General features: G+C 41.8%; 1 protein-coding gene across 2 annotated transcripts in view; it reads right to left on the minus strand.

Moving 5' to 3' along the window:
- The window catches only part of RNF149 (ring finger protein 149), a 35,335-nt gene extending 17,736 nt beyond the window's left edge, over window positions 1–17,599 (minus strand). Inside the window, exons 1-3 of one of the 2 annotated variants that reach the window (XM_058684471.1) lie at window positions 16,839–17,577; window positions 5,378–5,628; window positions 4,224–4,292 (exon numbers count right to left, since the gene is read on the minus strand). In XM_058684471.1, the coding sequence (XP_058540454.1) occupies window positions 4,224–4,292; window positions 5,378–5,628; window positions 16,839–17,295 (777 nt within the window). In that variant the 5' untranslated portion in view covers window positions 17,296–17,577. Of the gene's footprint in view, window positions 1–4,223; window positions 4,293–5,377; window positions 5,629–16,838 lie in introns of both variants that reach the window. The other variant, XM_058684472.1, reaches the window with a different exon arrangement.
- Between the last annotated feature and the right edge of the window lie 777 nt (window positions 17,600–18,376).

The following is an 18,376-nucleotide window of genomic DNA, read 5'->3' on the forward strand; positions in this document are numbered from 1 at the left end:
TCCGAAAATCTATGTATGTGATGCCCGGCTGGCTCATTCGAAAAAGCATGCGACTCTTCGGTCTCAGGGTGGTGAGTCTAAGCCCCATTTGGGGTGTACAGATTAAAGAAATAAAACTTAACAAAAAAACAAAAAGAAAAAAAGAAAGTAAGAAAGAAAGAAAACCCATTTATGTACCTCACAGGCCATTTAGGGATCCTTTTTTTTTAAAAAAAAAGTTTGTTTATTTTTGAGAGAGACAGAGACAGAATGCGAGTGGGTTAGGGGCAGAGAGAGAGGGAGACACAGAATCCAAAGCAGGCTCCAGGCTTTGAGCTGTCAACACAGAGCCTGACATGGGGCTTGAATTCACAAGCTATGAGATCATGACCTGAGCCCAACTGAGACGCTCAACCGACTGAGCCACACAGGTGCCCCTAGGGATCCTTTTTTAACCATTATTTTGACAACTTAAAAAAAATTTTTTTTTAACATTTATTCATTTTTTTTTTTTTCAACATTTTTTATTTATTTTTGGGACAGAGAGAGACAGAGCATGAACGGGGGAGGGGCAGAGAGAGAGGGAGACACAGAATCGGAAACAGGCTCCAGGCTCCAAGCCATCGGTCCAGAGCCTGACGCGGGGCTCGAACTCACGGACCGCGAGATCGTGACCTGGCTGAAGTCGGACGCTTAACCGACTGCGCCACCCAGGCGCCCCTAACATTTATTCATTTTTGAGAGACAGAGCATGAGCGGGGAAGGGGCAGAGAGAGGGGGAGACACAATCTGAAGCAGGCTCCAGGCTATGAGCTGTCAGCACAGAGCCTGATATGGGGCTCAAACCCATGAACGGTGAGATCATGACCTGAGCCTAAGTCAGACGCTCAACTGACTGAGCCACCCAGGCACCCCTATTTTGACAACTTTCAAAAACAGTGGAATCATATTTTCAAAAATGTTCTATTTAAAATATGCTCTGTATAGGAAGAGGATATCAATTTACTTATGTTCTCAAAGATTCAATTCAGTATATTATACATATAAGCCTCTGTTTTCTCATATTTTATAGACTGAGACTTCCTGCTATGGAGTAAAAGACATTTTCTCAGGGGAACATAAAACTACATGCTACTCAAGTAACAGGCCACATCTAATGCATGTACAGTTTGTCACAGGCTTTCACTGGAGACTCTCTCCCTAAGGACCCTCAGTGATCTGTACATCAGGTGCTAAACCTAAGCTGTGACATGAGAAACTTCTATTATTTATTTTTTACTTTTTCTGTTCAGTACACATCTGCATGGGAAGAAACCAGTACCCTGCACAAACTATTAAAATTCAACTGTTACTTCTGTTTAAGGCATGAGGGAAAGAATGGCAGCCAACGATGTAATTCCAAGAGTATCTCCATATTAATATTCTAAATAACCCATTAATATCAGAGGCCAAAGTTAAAAAAAAAAATCAAAGGCCTATATTTAATGAGTATTGTTTTCCTCGCCCTCCTCCCCTTCCCCCTCCTCCTCCTTCTTCTTCTAAAGATTTTATTTTTAAGTAATCTCTACATCCAGGGTGGGGCTTGACTCTACAACCATAAAATCAAAAGTCTCATGCTGCACTGACTAAGGCAGCCAGGAGCCTCTAATGAGTATTATTTGTTTTAAACCTTTAAGTTGGTCAGAAGAGATACATACAATAAGTATGGTTATTTTTGAAGGGGGAAGAGAGAGTGGAATAAGTGAAGTCTCAACAATTTGGTGAGATGTAAGAAAAAAGAAAAAAAAAGGGGGGGAGCACTTGGGTGGCTCAGAGCATCTGACTTCAGCTCAGGTCATGGTCTGTGAGTTTGAGCCCAGCATAGGGCCCTGTGCTTATAGCTCGGAGTCTGGTGCCTGCTTAGGACTCTGTGTCTCCCTCTTTCTCTGCCCCTCCCCCACTCACGCTCTGTTTCTTTATCTCTGAAAAATGAATAAACCTTTAAAAACAAAAACATGGCACAAAAACACTCAGATCAATGGAACACAACAGAAAACCCAGAAATGGACCCACAAACGTATGGCCAACTAATCTTTGACAAAGCAGGCAAGACTATCCAATGGAATAGACAGTCTCTTCAGCAAGTGATGCTGGGAAAACTGGATAGTGACATGCAGAACAATAAACCTGGACCACTTTCTTACACCATACACAAAAATAAACTCAAAATGGATGAAAGACCTCCATGTAAGACAGGAAGCCATCAAAATCCTTGAGGAAAAAGCAGGCAAAAACCTCTTTGATCTTGGCCACAGCAACTTCTTACTTAACACGTCTCCAAAGGCAAGGGAAACAACTGCAAAAATGAACTATGGGGACCTCATCAAAATAAAAAGCTTCTGCACAGAGAAGGAAACAATCAGTAAAACTAAAAGGCAACTGACAGAATGGGAGAAGATATTTGCAAACGACATATCAGATAAAGGGTTCGTATCCAAAATCTATAAAGAACTTATCAAACTCAACACCCAAAAAACAAATAATCCAGTGAAGAAATGGGCAAAAGACATGAATAGACACTTCTCCAAAGAGGACATCCAGATGGCCAACTGACACATGAAAAAATGCTCTACATCACTCATCATCAGGGAAATACAAACCAAAACCACGAGATACCACCTCACACCAGTCAGAATGGCTAACATTAACAACTCATGCAACAACAGATGTTGGCAAGGATGCGGAGAAAGAGGATCTCTTTTGCACGGCTGGTGGGAATGCAAACTGGTGCAGCCAGTCTGGAAAACAGTATGGAGGCTCCTCAAAAAATTAAAAATAGAACTACCCTACAACCCAGCAACTGCACTAGTAGGTATTTATCCAAGGGATACAGGGATGCTGTTTCGAAGAGGGCACTTGCACCCCAATGTCTATAGCAGCACTATCAACAATAGCCAAAGTATGGAAAGAGCCCAAATATCCATCGATGGATGAATGAAGAAGAAGTGGTATCTATATACAATGAAGCATTACTCGGCAATCAAAAAGAATGAAATCTTGCCATTTGCAACCAAGTGGATGGAACTGGAGGGTATTACGCTAAGTGAAATTAGTCAGAGAAAGACAAATATCATATGACTTCACTCATATGAGGACTTTAAGACACAGAACAGATGAACACAAGGGAAGGGAAGAAAAAATAATATAAACACAGGGAGGGGGACAAGACATGAGACTCTTAAATATGGAAAAGAAACAGAGAGTTCCTAGAGGAGTTGTGGGAGGGGGGATGGGCTAAATGGGTAAGGGGCATTAAGGAATCTACTCCTGAAATCACTGTTGCACTATATGCTAACTAATTTGGATGTAAATTAAAAAAATAAAATTTTAAAAAATGATAAAAACAAAAACAAAGACAAAAACAAAAAACAATGGAACCAACCAAGTCAACCAACAAGTCAACATGGTTATCCACACTTTACAGCACAGAAGACAGACTAATAAAAAAGTAAATACTACTTCATTAGCAACTGTTTTCCTTTTAAAGAATCAATCCTCTAAGAATCTGAGGTTCTGGATTAGGATCTGTCCTATTCCAAAAATGCTTTAAAACTCTGGTATGATTTTGACCTTTTCAGTCTCATGTTGGCCATGTCAAAATGTTTTCTTTTTTTAAAAAGTAGTTTTCAGTACATCTGTTCTCCCCCTCTCCACAAATCCCAGTATTTTTTTCCTGCAATTAAGGGAATCAGAGAGAATGGATACACAGCCTCAGATTTAACAGAAATGAATTTAAACTATCAAAGGTCTATGGTCTAACAGAACTTGAAGTTCTTTAGGTTCCTTAGAGTCATCTGGGACTGACCAACAGGAAGAACTTTCTTAGCAAATGAACATACCGGTCCTGTCCAGTATGGTAGCAACCAGCCAATGGGGCCATTTGAGTATTTGGAATGTAGTTAGTGTGACTCAGGAATTGAATTGTAAGTTCAATTTCATTCTTTTAAATTGTAATAGCTATATATGACTAAAGGCTACCCTATCTGATGGCACAGGTCTGGAAGGCTCTTCACATGTGCAAAGGAGTATTTCTGCCAACCCTTCTCCAAAATGAAACACGTATGCAACTTAGTTCTAACTCAAACCGGCCAAAACTCCACATAGTCAAGGTGAGTTTAACAGAATGGAAAGTTTTACTTAGACATATAAACAGATACGTACTTTAAAAGAAGCAAACAAAAAAAAAAACCTCATGAAAATATTACCTTTTCTCCATGCTTTACAGTATGAAGTGGAAGTTGGCCAATAATTTTCTTAGCTTCTTTTCTATGACTCTTAGATAGGAAAAATATCATCATTAAAAATTTTAAGTCACTATTTTCAAAAATTTACATAAGCTTGTAGAAAAAGCTTCATTTAAAAAACAAAGGTGAGGGGGGTGGGAGGGAGGGCAGGGTGGGTGATGGGTATTGAGGAGGGCACCTTTTGGGATGAGCACTGGGTGTTGTATGGAAACCAATTTGACAGTAAATTTCATATATTAAAAAATAAATAAATAAAAAAAAAAAAAAACAAAGGTGAATGACTACAATGAAAATAACAAAAACTAATATTTACATCCTAATGTATAAAATAGCCACATATAACTTAAAGAGATGTTTGATCAAGAATACTGATTTTCAACTCCATGTCTGAGGAAGAAACCAATCCTCACGTTTAAATGTTGGCAAGAGAGGAGTAAGCTGAGGATGCGGGCCCCACATATTCATCAATATATTAACGTCTGTCCCTAAAATGAAGGTGGCTTCCTATGCAGCAGGTGCCAGATGACCCAGAAACGACTAACAGATGCCAGACGACTACCAAAGCCAGAGAGGGTGGCTTTTCAAGACAATAGGATAAGCATGAAATTCAAAGGCTTGTCTTTGGAAGCCTCTGGCTCTTCTTTTACTGCCCTCCTCTTTGTTGTGACAGAGACACTGTCTCTGCAGAAAAATTGCCTTGAAAGTTGCCCCACAATGGAAGCCGGGAAGGCCTTCCCACTCTGCTCCTTGCCTTTAGGCCTAGTGTTCTTTTATTTTAAACACAGAACCAGGTCCACTCTACCTCAGGCCTATTTATTACCCCTTTATGTTTGAAAAAGGCAAAGAGGGTATCTGCAGGAGCAAAACATGCAAAAAGTGGCCCCATTTAAAGGTATTTAATATCCTACAGAACAGAAAATTTAATATATTCTAATTAAAAAGTTATTTTCAAAAGTTGTGTAGTAATTAAACAGTATGAGTGAAAATGAAATTAAGAATATGGTCCAAAAAAAGAAACAAAAAACCCTCAAATGTAACTTAAAGACAATATATATGAGAAATATTTATGAGCTATCTTTTAAAAAGCAAAGTTAAAAAGAATTATCCATAATTACCTGACTTCCAAACTGTGAGCCAGTGTATAGGAAACGCTGTATATAGTAAAATATCAGCCAGGCTAATGAGATAATCATCATGGTGATAAAGGCAATGGCCACAAATACCACAGACTGACCACTGATGAACTCCTGCACATGACGGGTGCCAACTCCTATGGTCATTTTGACTGCAATGCCTTTCTGCACCAGATCCAAAATTTCTCTTCCTTTTGGGTAGCTAACCATAATGACCACTATATTTCCTGTTCCTGGAGGAAAGAACAAAAAAAGTAAATATGAAGAACACAAAATAAGACACAGAAAAAGGTTAAGAGAAATAGAAGAATACTACAGTCTGTCCACATATAACCATCCCAAAACTTCCAAAAATGTTTAATTTTCAAGGAAAACTGGTCCCAAAAGAGAAAACAGACTGATTACATTAGAAGTAAAATAAGTCTTAAGGCACCTGGGTGGCTCAGTCAGTTAAGCGTCCAACTCTAGATCTTGGCTTAGGTCATGATCTCACGAGTTCATGAGATTGAGCCCCAGTCAGGCTCTGTGCTAACAGCATGGGGTCTGCTTAGATTCTCTTTCTCCCCTCCCCCGCTCATGCTCACAGGCACACTCTCTATCAAAATAAATAAACTTGAAAAAAATAAAGAAGTAGAATAAGTCTCTAAAAACTACCCCCAAAAGTTAAGAGCACCATTCAATTTCACAGGTGAATTCTACCACCAAACCTTTAAGTAAAACCAATAGTACTAAAATTGTTCCACAGATTAAAAAAATTAAAAAGGAAGTTTAGAAATTATTTCTAGAGAATAAAACCAAACATGGGAGTGAAACCAAAAGAACCATACAGACTAATTTCACTTATGAACATTAATACATGATGCCCAAAGCATGCCTATTAAACACAAGGAGGCATCTGAGAATTTCTACTATAATCACTATTATTTAACATTGGTCCGAAGACATGAGCAGACATAATACAATAATACAATAATAATAATAATAATAATAATAGGAAAGAATGGGTAAAGATGGGTGAATTCTATCTGTAGATTAATAACCATAAAATATCAGTAGTATTCTTTATTTTTTTTTTAATGTTTGTTGTTGAAGGAGAGAGTGTGTGTGTGTATGTACATGAACACGGGAGGCAGAGAGAGAGAGAGAGAGAGAGAGAGAGGCAGGCGGGGGGGGGGGGGGGGGGAATGAATTACAAGCAGGCTCTGTGATACCAGCGCAGAACTCGATGTGGGGTTCAAACTCACAAACTATCATGACCTGAGCTGAATTGGACGCTTAACTGACTGAACCACCCAGGTGCCCCTTGAGGCCCCCTCAAGATTTAAGTATTCTTAAATCCTTAAGTGCTGTTTCTGAAGTTCATTAGGGGAAAACAATCAAGAATGATCGGGCAAAAATATTTTTTTTGACTGGGAAAACTTTTTAAACAATAAAACCCAGACTAAACCTTTATAATAAAAGTAATTAAAACAGTGTAGTAGCAGCACAGGAAACAACCAGAATAACGGGGCAGAATCAAAAGTCCAGAAATTAGACTCTAATATATAAAACAAACCCTCAGTATATGATAAAAATGTAATTTTAAATCACTGGGGTAAAATGGATTACTTTTTTAAAAATAGTATAGGGAAAATTGGGTATTATCTGAGAGGAAAAAAGTTACATCCCTTTCTCACAACTTATGCCAAATAAGTCCCAACTAAATCAAAGATTTAAATATATAAAAAAGAGGAAATATAAACATGAAAATTTTCCATGTGGCTAGAAAAGAGCAAAATCAAGGAGTCAAGATCAAAAGAGCAAATGGTCATCAAGGGGAAAAAAGGCATATAACACAACAAAGACTGAAAACAGTTTCCTGGAAGAGAAAGAGCAACAGAAAAACAAAGGAAATGAAGTCAGTTTGCAGAAAAGATGAATACCTTTTTTTTACATAGCAGCTTCGGCGAGAACAGAATTCACACGCCACAAAATTCACCTCTTTAAAGTGTACAATTCAGTGGTTTTTAGTGTATTCACCAAAATTGTGCAACCATCACCCTAAATAGAAAACCTGAATGCCTCTGTGGTCACTCCCCAACAAATGGGTTTTAAACACATTAAGTCAGGGTACAGATGAAAACATTAAACAGATCTTCAACTTATGATGGGTTTACATCCTCAAAACCTATCATAGGTTGAAAATATCCTAAGCAGAAAATGCATTTAATATTCCTTATTGAACATCACACTCAACCAAGCCTACCTTACAAGAGCCTAAGGTTGGGCAAAATCCTCTAACATTAAGCCTGTAAGAAAGTGCTATCTGCTGTCATTTATTGAGTACAGTACCAAAACTGAACAGAAGGGTGGTCTGCATGCAGAATGGTTGTATCGGTTGTCGACCTTCGTGATTGTGTGGTGTAGGAGGAGCTGGGGCTGCTGCCACTGCCCAGCATCACAAGAAAGTACTGTAGGGCACATCACCAGCCCCGGAAAAAATCCAAATTCAAAATCTGAAGTACAGTTTCCACTGAATGTGTATTGCTTTCGTGCCATCATAAGGTCAAAAAATCGTAAATCAAACCATGGTAAGTTGGGGACCATCTGCGTCCATATGATTGGCAAAGATCAAAAAGTTTTGATCCTCTATATTGTCAAGAGTGAGCACAAATCTGCACGCCTGCACACTGCAGGGGGGAACTTATTTGTGTATGTATACAGGAACTATCTATAAAGATATTTGTTGTCAAATTTGTTTTCTCTAAGTTTATGGTATCACAATCTAAACGTCCATCAATAGGAAGAGAGTTATATAAATCCTATATAAATACACATAGGATATGTGGGCAGACTGAGGCGGCAACTGTTAGCACTGATAGGACTCAACACGACAAAAGGGGAAAAAAAGCAAAATGTCAAACTGTGTGGACGAAAGATCTAGATGTCGTATCAATTTAGACTGCCTCTGGAATGTGACCCAGAGTCTAGGGACCCTGACTATGTCTGGAGGGAAAGAGCTGGACACAGTAAAAATTCTGTATCATGTGCACATATTACCTATTCAAAACTAATTTTAAAAATACACATAAAGAATGTTCTCTGGCATCGCTTCGAAACTGATTTATAACGCAATTCTTTTGCAGAGAAACTGAATCTGTAGCAAATCCACTGTGGCCCCCCCGCTGCCATCAGGATTGAGTCACTGAAACACCAGAAGGGCACCCTTCTAAGGTGGCTCCGGCCTGGAGGCCGATCCTCTGACCCGGGCCTCAAAGTGTCACTTAACAAGAACTGTACTGGTATCCACACTCACACAGTCTGCCGTGTCATCACTGGGGAGACACGCTAAGGGGGAAGGCACTTCCTGCCTTCAGGAAAGCAAACATCTAAAGCTGAGAAAGACAACTACAGAAACAATTATTATGATAGTTACACCACTTGTAATTACACGGCACCTTATAAGCGGAAAGCCTTTTTCATAAACCCCCTTTGGTGGAAAATTTCAAGTATGGACTCAAGTAGAAAGAACAGTTTAATGAACCCTATGTACCTATTTCAGTTAAAAAGTTTTATACAGAAAACAAAACTGTTTCTATGCTATGGTTACAGCCACATAAAACTTCTGGTACAGACATAATGCTCTTTGTGTTAATTGGGGAAAATAACTTTGGAGCACTTTCATATTTATATCTCACATGCAGCAGAAAGAGGCCAAATTACCATTTACAGATGAGGGTTCTGAAATCTTGAGAGCTGCTCAATGTCATACACCGCCTGGAAAAGCCAATCCTTGGGTCTGAAGACCCAGCTCCCACATGGTAAGTCTGCCCTGCCCTCTCCTCATGGGGGACCCAGCCTTCAGAGCCTCACAGGCTGGGTTCAAATCTCACTGTTATCCACTGTCTAGGTCTGGAGAATCTACCCTGAGAGTATTTATTCAGCTATAAAATGAGAATGAGAATTTTTCTATTTTGGACTGTTGCTTATTTAATATGAAAGTAGAATACAAAGAGCTACAGAAATGAAGTGGTAATTTTGTCTGAGGTGGGACAGAACTCTTTCCCTGGGAGGACACTTGAACTACATCTTGAAGGACAGGCAAGGTTTACCAAGCCAATGAAGGGGGGATTTCTAGGCTGTGAAATCACCATAAAAACCTATTTGGGATGGTGACTGGTCCTGTTTGGTTAATGATAAAAATATAGTGGTCTCCCCCTTATTCACGAAGGATATATCCCAAGACCCCCAGTGGATGTCTGAAACCACAGATAGCACCAAATCCTATATATACTATGCTTTTTTCCTACACATACCTAAGGTAAAATTTAATTTACAAATTAGGCACAGTAAGACATGAACAACTAATAATAAAGTACAATTATAACATACTACCAAAAAAGTTATGTGAGTGTGGTCTCTCTTAAAATATTTCATACTGTACTCACCCTTCTTGTGATGAAGTAAAATGCCCACATGATAAGATGAAGGGAGGTGAGTGACGTGGACATGATGACCTAACATTAGGCTACTACTAACCTTCTGAGCATAGGTCAGGAGAATCATCTACTTTCAGATCAAGGTTGACTGTGGGTAACTGAAACCATGGAAGCTGAGACCATGGATAAGGGGGGGGCAACTACTGCATATGTAAAGGTTATCCTGTTGATCTCCTATCCCCAGTGCCTCACATAGAACCTGGCACATAGAAAGTGTTTAATAAATATTTGTTGAATAAATGAATGAATGAATGAATGAGAGGTGGAAGATGAATTGAGATTAGAGGTTCTCGAACACCAAATTTTTTTTTTATTTATTTTGAGAGAGGGCACATGCATAAGCAGGGAAGGGACAGAAAGAGAAAGAGAGAGAGAATCTTAAGCAGGCTCTGCACTGTTAGCACAGAGCCTGACACAGGACCTGAACTCATGAACTGTGAGATCATGACCTGAGCCGAAATCAAGAGCTGGACGCCCAACCCACTGAGCCACCCAGGCACCAAGGACACCAAAATTTTCAAAGGGAGGGGCTATTAACACACAACAATTATCAGAAGGATAACCTGAACTGAAAACACTTGTAATATCTACTTGAAAATTTTTACCTAGGAAACTAAAACAGTTCACTGGGTTAAAAGAAATCATTAAAAAAAAAAAGTGTCTAGGATGACAGCTAAACCATTTGCTATGCTAATTATAGCAGCAAGATTGCTTCTGGGAACCACTTTAAATTAATAAAACTCAGAATGAAGATTCATTCTATCCCATGATTTACTTTTCTGGGACATCTTTTGGGGATGAACTGGAAGCAGGGCAGCTCAGTGAAAATAAATGACCCCAAGGGCTGCCAGGCACAGGCACCTTATTCGGCCCTGCCCTTACCTCCTGATGCACTGCCTCCTCCCTAGGCCAATCCTAGAGCCTTAGTGGCACAAAAGAGCAAGTCATAGCTTATTTCTAAACTGAACACCTCTGTTTCTTCACAGGACGCACAGACGCTCAAAGACTTGGGACCGGGGAGAGAAAGCTCTCAAGATTTTTCTTCCCAAGGCCTTAACACTGCTACCAATCATGCTTGTGTAAAAAAATGTCACCTGGTGCAATCCCCCTCCTTCCCCAAAGAATCTATACCTCTCACCATTACAGGGAAGCTCCTTGAAGGCAGTTTTATTTTTGTCTTACTTAGCACAAGGTCTGTGTACAGAGAACATGATCATAAACCTGTCAAATAGTAAATACCAAACACAGTACTCTTTAGCAAGCCAAACTATCCATAACATAAAACTCTTCTGTGCCAAAAATAAAATTGCATATGTTTCCGTTTCCTTTCAAATTTCTATGTTCCTCTTACCACTTGGTCAAAAACAAAAAATCCTGTCTTGGGAAATAGTGGGTTCAGGGGTGCCTGAGTGGCTCAGTCAGTTAAGCATCTGACTCTCGATTATAGCTCAGGTCACGTTCTCAAGGTTCATGAGTTCCAGCCCCACAGTGAACTCTGTGCTGTCAGTGCAGACAGTGCGGAGCCTGTTTGGGATTCTCTCTCTTCCTACCTCTCTGCCTCTCCCCGGCTTGTGCTTGCTCTCTCTCTCAAAATAAATAAATAAACCTTAAAAAAAAAAAATAGTGGATTCAAAATTCTAGAGTTTACATGTGAGTCTAGTGTACCATTTTGCCTCCCAAAGGAAATTATATAGAGGTGGGAACTACTGAAATATTTAAAGTGGTGGATTAGATTTCTGTTCTAGAAAACTGATTCAGGCAGGAAGAAACACATTTTAGAGTTCCAGAAAAAGAAACCCATGACGTTTCAGGTCTTTTTTTTTTTTTTTTTTTTTCCTAATAACTTCCATACTCTCTCCACCTTCTGCCCCCAACCTAGGAAATTCCTGGTCACATCTTTGATTCAGCACAAGCTCAACTCAAGGCTGCTCAGAACCACTTACCCTTTTGTGGCTGCAATGCATCAGTGCCTCTTAGACACAGCTTTTTATACACCCACCACAATTTCTTTATAGGTTTCTCTCCCTCACTAGACGAGTACTACCTGCTCTTATTTATTAGTTTTTGTAGCCCAGCATCACACAGTGACGACCTATAGAAGAGTTTCTGTATGCAAATATTGGCTTTCCTTCTATATAGTTGAAATGCCCCAATAAGGAGAATACTATGGACTGCTTTGCAGGAGGAACAGGACACTAAATGTGAATGCAAATGTTTCTGAAATTTGAAGTTATTATATAAAACAGAAATGTTTTTATGGTTGGCTAGGAAGTGTTGGCAGGACACAAAAACAAATGTTGATTCTTTCCTTGGAATTTAAAATTAGGTTTTGGATAATTCGACTTGCTCAAAAATATTTCGTATTTGTTGAATATACTATCCACCTCTTTGCAGCGTTCCTAAATGCGTTACTTTATCTCAGGACATCAGCATTTTACAATTCTATTCCTGACACCAACAATGTCCTATAGTCCAACCCCACCTACCACACACACCCAGAGACACCCTTCTCCATCAAAGTGTCCTTCAAAATTCAATCTTTCTGGGAACTATCTCAGCTAATCCCACCTTCTATGTGCCTGTGAGGTGCCATTTCTGTCTTCCTACAGCACCAAAATACATTAATTCAAATCCAAATTTTTGGATCATTTGAGTCTAGCATTAAACATCATCAAAAATTTATTATTCATAAAAAACTATTTACCATATTCTGCAAATGCAAAATGCACATCTTCCTTGACGCTAGGGGCTTCTACATCTTTGTCATCTCCCTCCATCCCAACTCTGGTGCCTTCCTCAAACATAGCTCGAAGCCTTGACAGTACTTGGCACTCAGTAAACACCTGTTAACAGAATGTGAACTGTATGCAGAATGAATGAATGAATCTATTTTTAAAAGGTCAAGATTTCAGCTAAAGGGTCATCCTATTTATTACTTAAAGATTATTTAAGTAATCTCTACACTCAACATGGGGCTCAAACTCACTACCCCAAGATCAAGAGTCACATGTTCTACCGACTGAGCCAGTCAGGCATCCCCAAGATCACCCCATTTATTAACTGACAATAACTACACTAAGGCCAATACTCTATAAAAGTTTTTGTTTTAATGATTTGACCTGTACCAATTTTTACTCACCTCAGTCAAAATGACTTCTAGTTACCCTTGCAATACCTGCTTTACATGTCCTTTCTTTGTTTCCTAAGCATATAATTCCATCAAAGGCCAAACCATATTATCTAGAAAGCTGTTTATCACTCTTACCATGCCCCAAAGTCCTCAAAGGTAGGCATGTGTCTTATGCATTTCTATCCCTGAGTAAGCACAATAGTTGGCCCAAAGTGGCTGCTCATTATCCTGTCTGCTAAAGTAAAGGAAATTAAGATTAATTAACAGGGGATTAAACAGTCCTTATAGTTGTTCTGATAGAATATTATCTTGATGATTTTTTTTTTTAGAACCACAGTAAAAAACTGATTTGAGCCCAAAATATCTTATACTGGATTTAGTAGAGTCAAGCAACAGGTTTTAAAAAAAAACAAAAAAAACAAAAAAAACAAAAACTGGTGAAATTCTCCTTGAGATTTGGGAAAAGACTATCACAATTTAATTTTACAAGCAGCTACCTCTACCTATTCTGTAGGACAACAGTGCTACACAGGAACACCCAAACCACTGAAATCTGTGGTTTTTACTGTCTCTAGCCACATCCTGACAAAATGCAAGAAACCTAAACTTGACCTGCATTCAAGGTTCTGCGTGACATTTCAAATTCAAGTATGTCAAAGCCAGTTTGTCTTCTGAGTTAATTCCATTCTTTCCATTCTTAATGCTACTCCATTCTCAAAAAGTCATGATACATTTGTACCCTTGTCCCCAGTTGGGCCAAGTTGTGTGAAGGTCATTCCTTTCCATTTCTTTGGTCACCACTATAATATTGGCCCTTATACAGATGACCCTTTGAACAACACAGGTTTGAACTGTGTAGATCAACTTATGCAAGGAATGTTTCCAATAAATACAGTACAGTACTGTAAATGTATTTTCCCTTAGGATTTTAATAACATTTTCCTCCTTCTAGCTTACTGCATTGTAAGAATCCGGTATACAATGCATATAACATCCAAAACATATGTTAATTGACTGCTTATGTTATTGATAAAGTGTCCAGTCAACAGGAGGCTATTACTGGTTAAGTTTTGGGGAAGTCAAAAGTTATACGCAGATTTTCAACTGCATGGGAGGTTGGCACCTCTAAGCCTTTTGTTGTTCAAGGGTCAACTGTAGTTCTACTTAGACTAGCCCAAAAGTCTGACAAGAGTCTCTGAAGATTTTCCTGTCTAATGCCCTGGTCACAATGCTACCAAATTAATCTCCCTTTAAGTCAGTGGCTCAAATGTTGGATGATTCCATCATCATTTCTCCCCTCAGATATTTGGTATCATCTGGAGACATTTTCAGTTGTCACAACAGGGCACTACTACTGGAATCTAGTAGGTAGAGGCCAGAAACCCTAAACATCCCATAATGCACAGGAAACCTTCTCCCACAACAAAGAATGATCTGGCTATATATACAGATCACCCTGTTACCTTGGGCCAGTTTCCTCATCTGTGAAAAGGGGTTAAAGTACCTACCTCAAAAAGCTGTCAGGAGGATTAAGTGAGCCACACCGTATGAAGAGCACTGAGCACAGTACCTACACACTGGGTACTTTCACACATTTAAAAAAAATTGTTAAAGCTGTTACTTTTGTCTTTTTTCTCAAACAATTACTGTCACAGAAAAGGGATTGAATGGACACTGATAATGGGAATAGAAACAAGAAAAGGATTTCAAATAAACATCGATGAGGTGTTTTTCTGGGCCTGGACAAATTTTGTGTCACTAGTATAAGCAAGCAAGGCGGCTGAACCATTTTTAAAGCAAGTGCTATTAGCCTGGAAAAATGTTAATGTCATTATCAAAAAATGCAGTAAACAAATTTAGAAAATTGTAGCTGATGAGCCTGCCACTGAAGAGAAAAAGTCCTGGGGTACCTGGGTGGCTCATTTGGTTGCGTGTCTGATGATTGGTTTTGGCTCAGGGCATGATCTCACAGTTTGTGGGTTCAAGTCCCATGTCAGGCTCTGCGCTGACAGTGTGAAGCCCACTTGGGAGTCTCTGACCCTCCCCTGCTCTCTCTCAAAAATAAACAAACATGAAAGAAAAAAGGAAGGAAGGAAGGAAGGAAGGAAGGAAGGAAGGAAGGAAGGAAGGAAGGAAGGAAGAAAAGGTCCAAATGAAGATGTTGTAGACTCAAAAGAGATTGCAAGGACCCAGAATCAGAATCCTGACACACTAACCTTTTTGACAGAACTACTAAAATTGGGAAAAACCATCAATAGGATGTATCAGGAATGCTCTGTGAAGTCTGATAGGGCTTTTCATGGTAGTCTTATGGAAACATGACTTGGGTACAACAATTAGGTAGACTTGTAATCATTGTAATAATTGCACCAAAGGTGGTGCCTCACCCATTGCCACCACATGAGTGGTTACCTCTTCTCTATCCTGGATACATCACTTCCATCCAATATCAAACATGGCTTACCATTGTTCACCCTACCCTCACTTGCCCTATAGTTTCTGCCCATTTCTCAGCACCTCCTGAGCCCTCCCAAACTTCTTGGAAGAGTTGTTCTAACAGTTTCCATTTTCTCACCTCTCAACTGATTTCCATTCCCATCACTGCTAAAATAGGCCAAATCCAAAGTCACTTTTCTGTCCTCATTCTAGTTAAGTTCTAACTTGCCTTTAAGAAATCAAAACAAAGGGGCGCCTGGGTGGCTCAGTCAGTTAAGCGGCTGACTTTGGTTCAGGTCATGATCTCAACTGCTCATGAGTTTAAGCCCTGTGCTAACAGCTCAGAGCCTGGAGCCTGATTCAGATTCTCTCTGTCTCTCTGCCCCTCCCCTGCTCGCTGTCTGCCTCTCTCAAATATAAAATAAAACATTAAAAAAAAAAAATCAAAGCAGAATGAAAAAGTACAGGAAAAAGGATATCTGACTTGCAACAGCAGCAACTTTAAAAAAGACTTTAATCACAGTAAGTCAAGAGTCATGATCTTAGAAGTCATAACAGAAATATGTCCACTCTGCTGTGTACTGCTCCTATGGGACTCAGAATTCAGTTCTGAGGATGTCTTCTTGCAAAATAAGACTTTTAAACTGTCATCACTGTCTGAAGATAGAACCTGTTGAGGGGAATAGGTGTGTGGGAAGTACTGCCTGGCAAAGAGCAAGATCTTTACTGAATGAACACAACTTGAAAAATTTCATCTGAACTCAAGACTCAAGGAACCTAACTGGCAGTCGCGCCAGTATTAACCTTAATGTAGAGAGCGAGAAAGCATACCTGAACTTAAATCCAGATTTTCTGATTCGAAAGTTTAGAATATTCGGACACGCTTTATTAAAGTGGAGAAAACAAGAGTGCCACCAACCACCACTTTACGTTGGTGAAGGGGCTGCCAGACCTTGGAGCGCGCTAGGAAAGAGCTTCAATTCTCACCCCACCTGACTCTGGGTAACGAAGAATGGAAAGGGACCCATGATTAGCAATCATGAGACCTTCCACCACAATCCTCTTTCGGTGGGTTTTAATTTCCTTCTCTCTCCCCACTGCCCTCCTCCAGATGGCACCTCTCTTCACTTGAAGGGCCCAAGGCGAAGATCTGATTTTGTCTGGACGCCCGTCTAACTTCCTACAGCGTCCCGGGGGGGGGGGGGGGTGTCACAGAGCGCAAACCTAGAGCTTCCCCCGTAGTTCCCAACGGCCAGAGGCCGTCAGAATCGCGCTCCCGGCCCCTTCGCTGTTGCCCCTGGGAGGCGGGCGTCAAGGCCGAGGACGAGAGGGCCGCGGGCCATGACTAGGCTGCAGAGTTCCCCCCGCCACTTCCCCGCGCCCCCCGACCTCGGCTTACCCGCGTGGGACATGGGCACGGTGAGGTTCCCGTGGCTCTCCTCGTTGTAGAGGACCACGGCCGAGGCGTTCCTCCGTGCAGCCACCAGCACCTTGTCCTTGAAGGTGCAGCCACCGCGCGCCACCAGGGCGACCCAGGGCGCAGCTCCACGGCCGCCGGGCGCGGGCACGAGGAAGCGGGTATCTGGCGCGCAGCCCTCGGGGTCGCGATCCGCCGCGCGCGGGACGCCCACCAGGCCCTGCGCGCCCTCCTTGGGCGAGCTGTCGCCGAAGCGGCCGCTCTCCGAGACGCTCCATACGGTGCGGTTCGTGTACGGGTCGACGTACTCGGTGCTCACCACCGCCGAATACCACTCGAACGCCCGCCCCCGGGCCCCGGGCGCGCACACAGCCAGCGCCAGCAGCGCCAGCGCGCCGGGGACCCCGACGCCGGCCTCGGGCCGCCGCCGCCACGCCATGGCCCCGCAGCCAGGCAGTCGGGGAGGAGACCGGGCCGGGAGCTGCGCGACTCCCGAGGTCCGGAAGGAGGGCGCGTGCGAGCCGCCAGAGAGCGAGGAAAAGACGCTCTCCGCGGAGCAGCGCAGAACCAGGCCGGGGGGCGGGCGGGGCCGCGGCGCACGCGCACCTGGCGGAACGGGGCGTGGGGCGGGGCTTTTCCTGGCCCCTCCCCGCCGGGGATCCCGGAGCAGCGCGTGCTGGCTTGAGTCAGACCCTCTCAGTGCCTTGAGCTTGTCTGGTTCTGGCGGTTAGGCGGTCCAGTGACGCCGGGACGGGTGCTGGCAACCCACTCGCCGGCTTGCGCCACTGGGGGCCCGGGGCCAGACGCCGAGCTTGTGTAACAGGACCTCGAGGGCCCCCGAAGCCAGGGGAAGTAGCCGTCGGAGAAACGGGAAGCTCCTTGGCGTGCGGGCCCGGGGGGCATGGGAGCGCGGTTGTGTAGAGTCGTCCAGCGAATGTTTATGAAGAATTTACAGTGGAGGGGCGCCTGGGTGGCTCAGTCGGTTGAGCCTCCGACTTCGGCTCAGGTCATGATCTCCAGCTCGTTGGTTCGAGCCCTGTGTGCGGCTCTATGCTGACAGCTCGGACCCTGGAGCCTGCTTCGGATTCTGTCTTCCTCTCTGTCTGCCCCTAACCCACTCGCATTCTGTCTCTGTCTCTCTCAAAAATAAATAAACATTATAAATGAATGAATGAATGAATGAATGAATGAATGAATTTCCGTGGAAGGCACTTGGCGGAGGCCTTACTTGTCTAGAACCAAGCTGCACATATTTTCCAGATACGTTTGGTGGCCAATTATTTAATGCTAATTGATAACCCTGTAGCTTCTCTCAAGCATTGTGCTCACAACAGCCTTTTCTATTATGGTATTTTATGTGCAATCTGCAGTTTTGAAATAAGTGCATCTAACTACCTATTTGGATGAGCACTTAAATTGTATAGCAGTAAATAAATAAGTATTTGGAAAGAAATACTGGGCGATAGTCCATTTAAAACTGCCGTGGATACAAAGCCTTATTGCTTCAGGAAAAGTTTAAA

This window comes from Neofelis nebulosa, chromosome 9 (assembly GCF_028018385.1).
Source record: "Neofelis nebulosa isolate mNeoNeb1 chromosome 9, mNeoNeb1.pri, whole genome shotgun sequence".
NCBI classification, from domain to species: domain Eukaryota; kingdom Metazoa; phylum Chordata; class Mammalia; order Carnivora; family Felidae; genus Neofelis; species Neofelis nebulosa.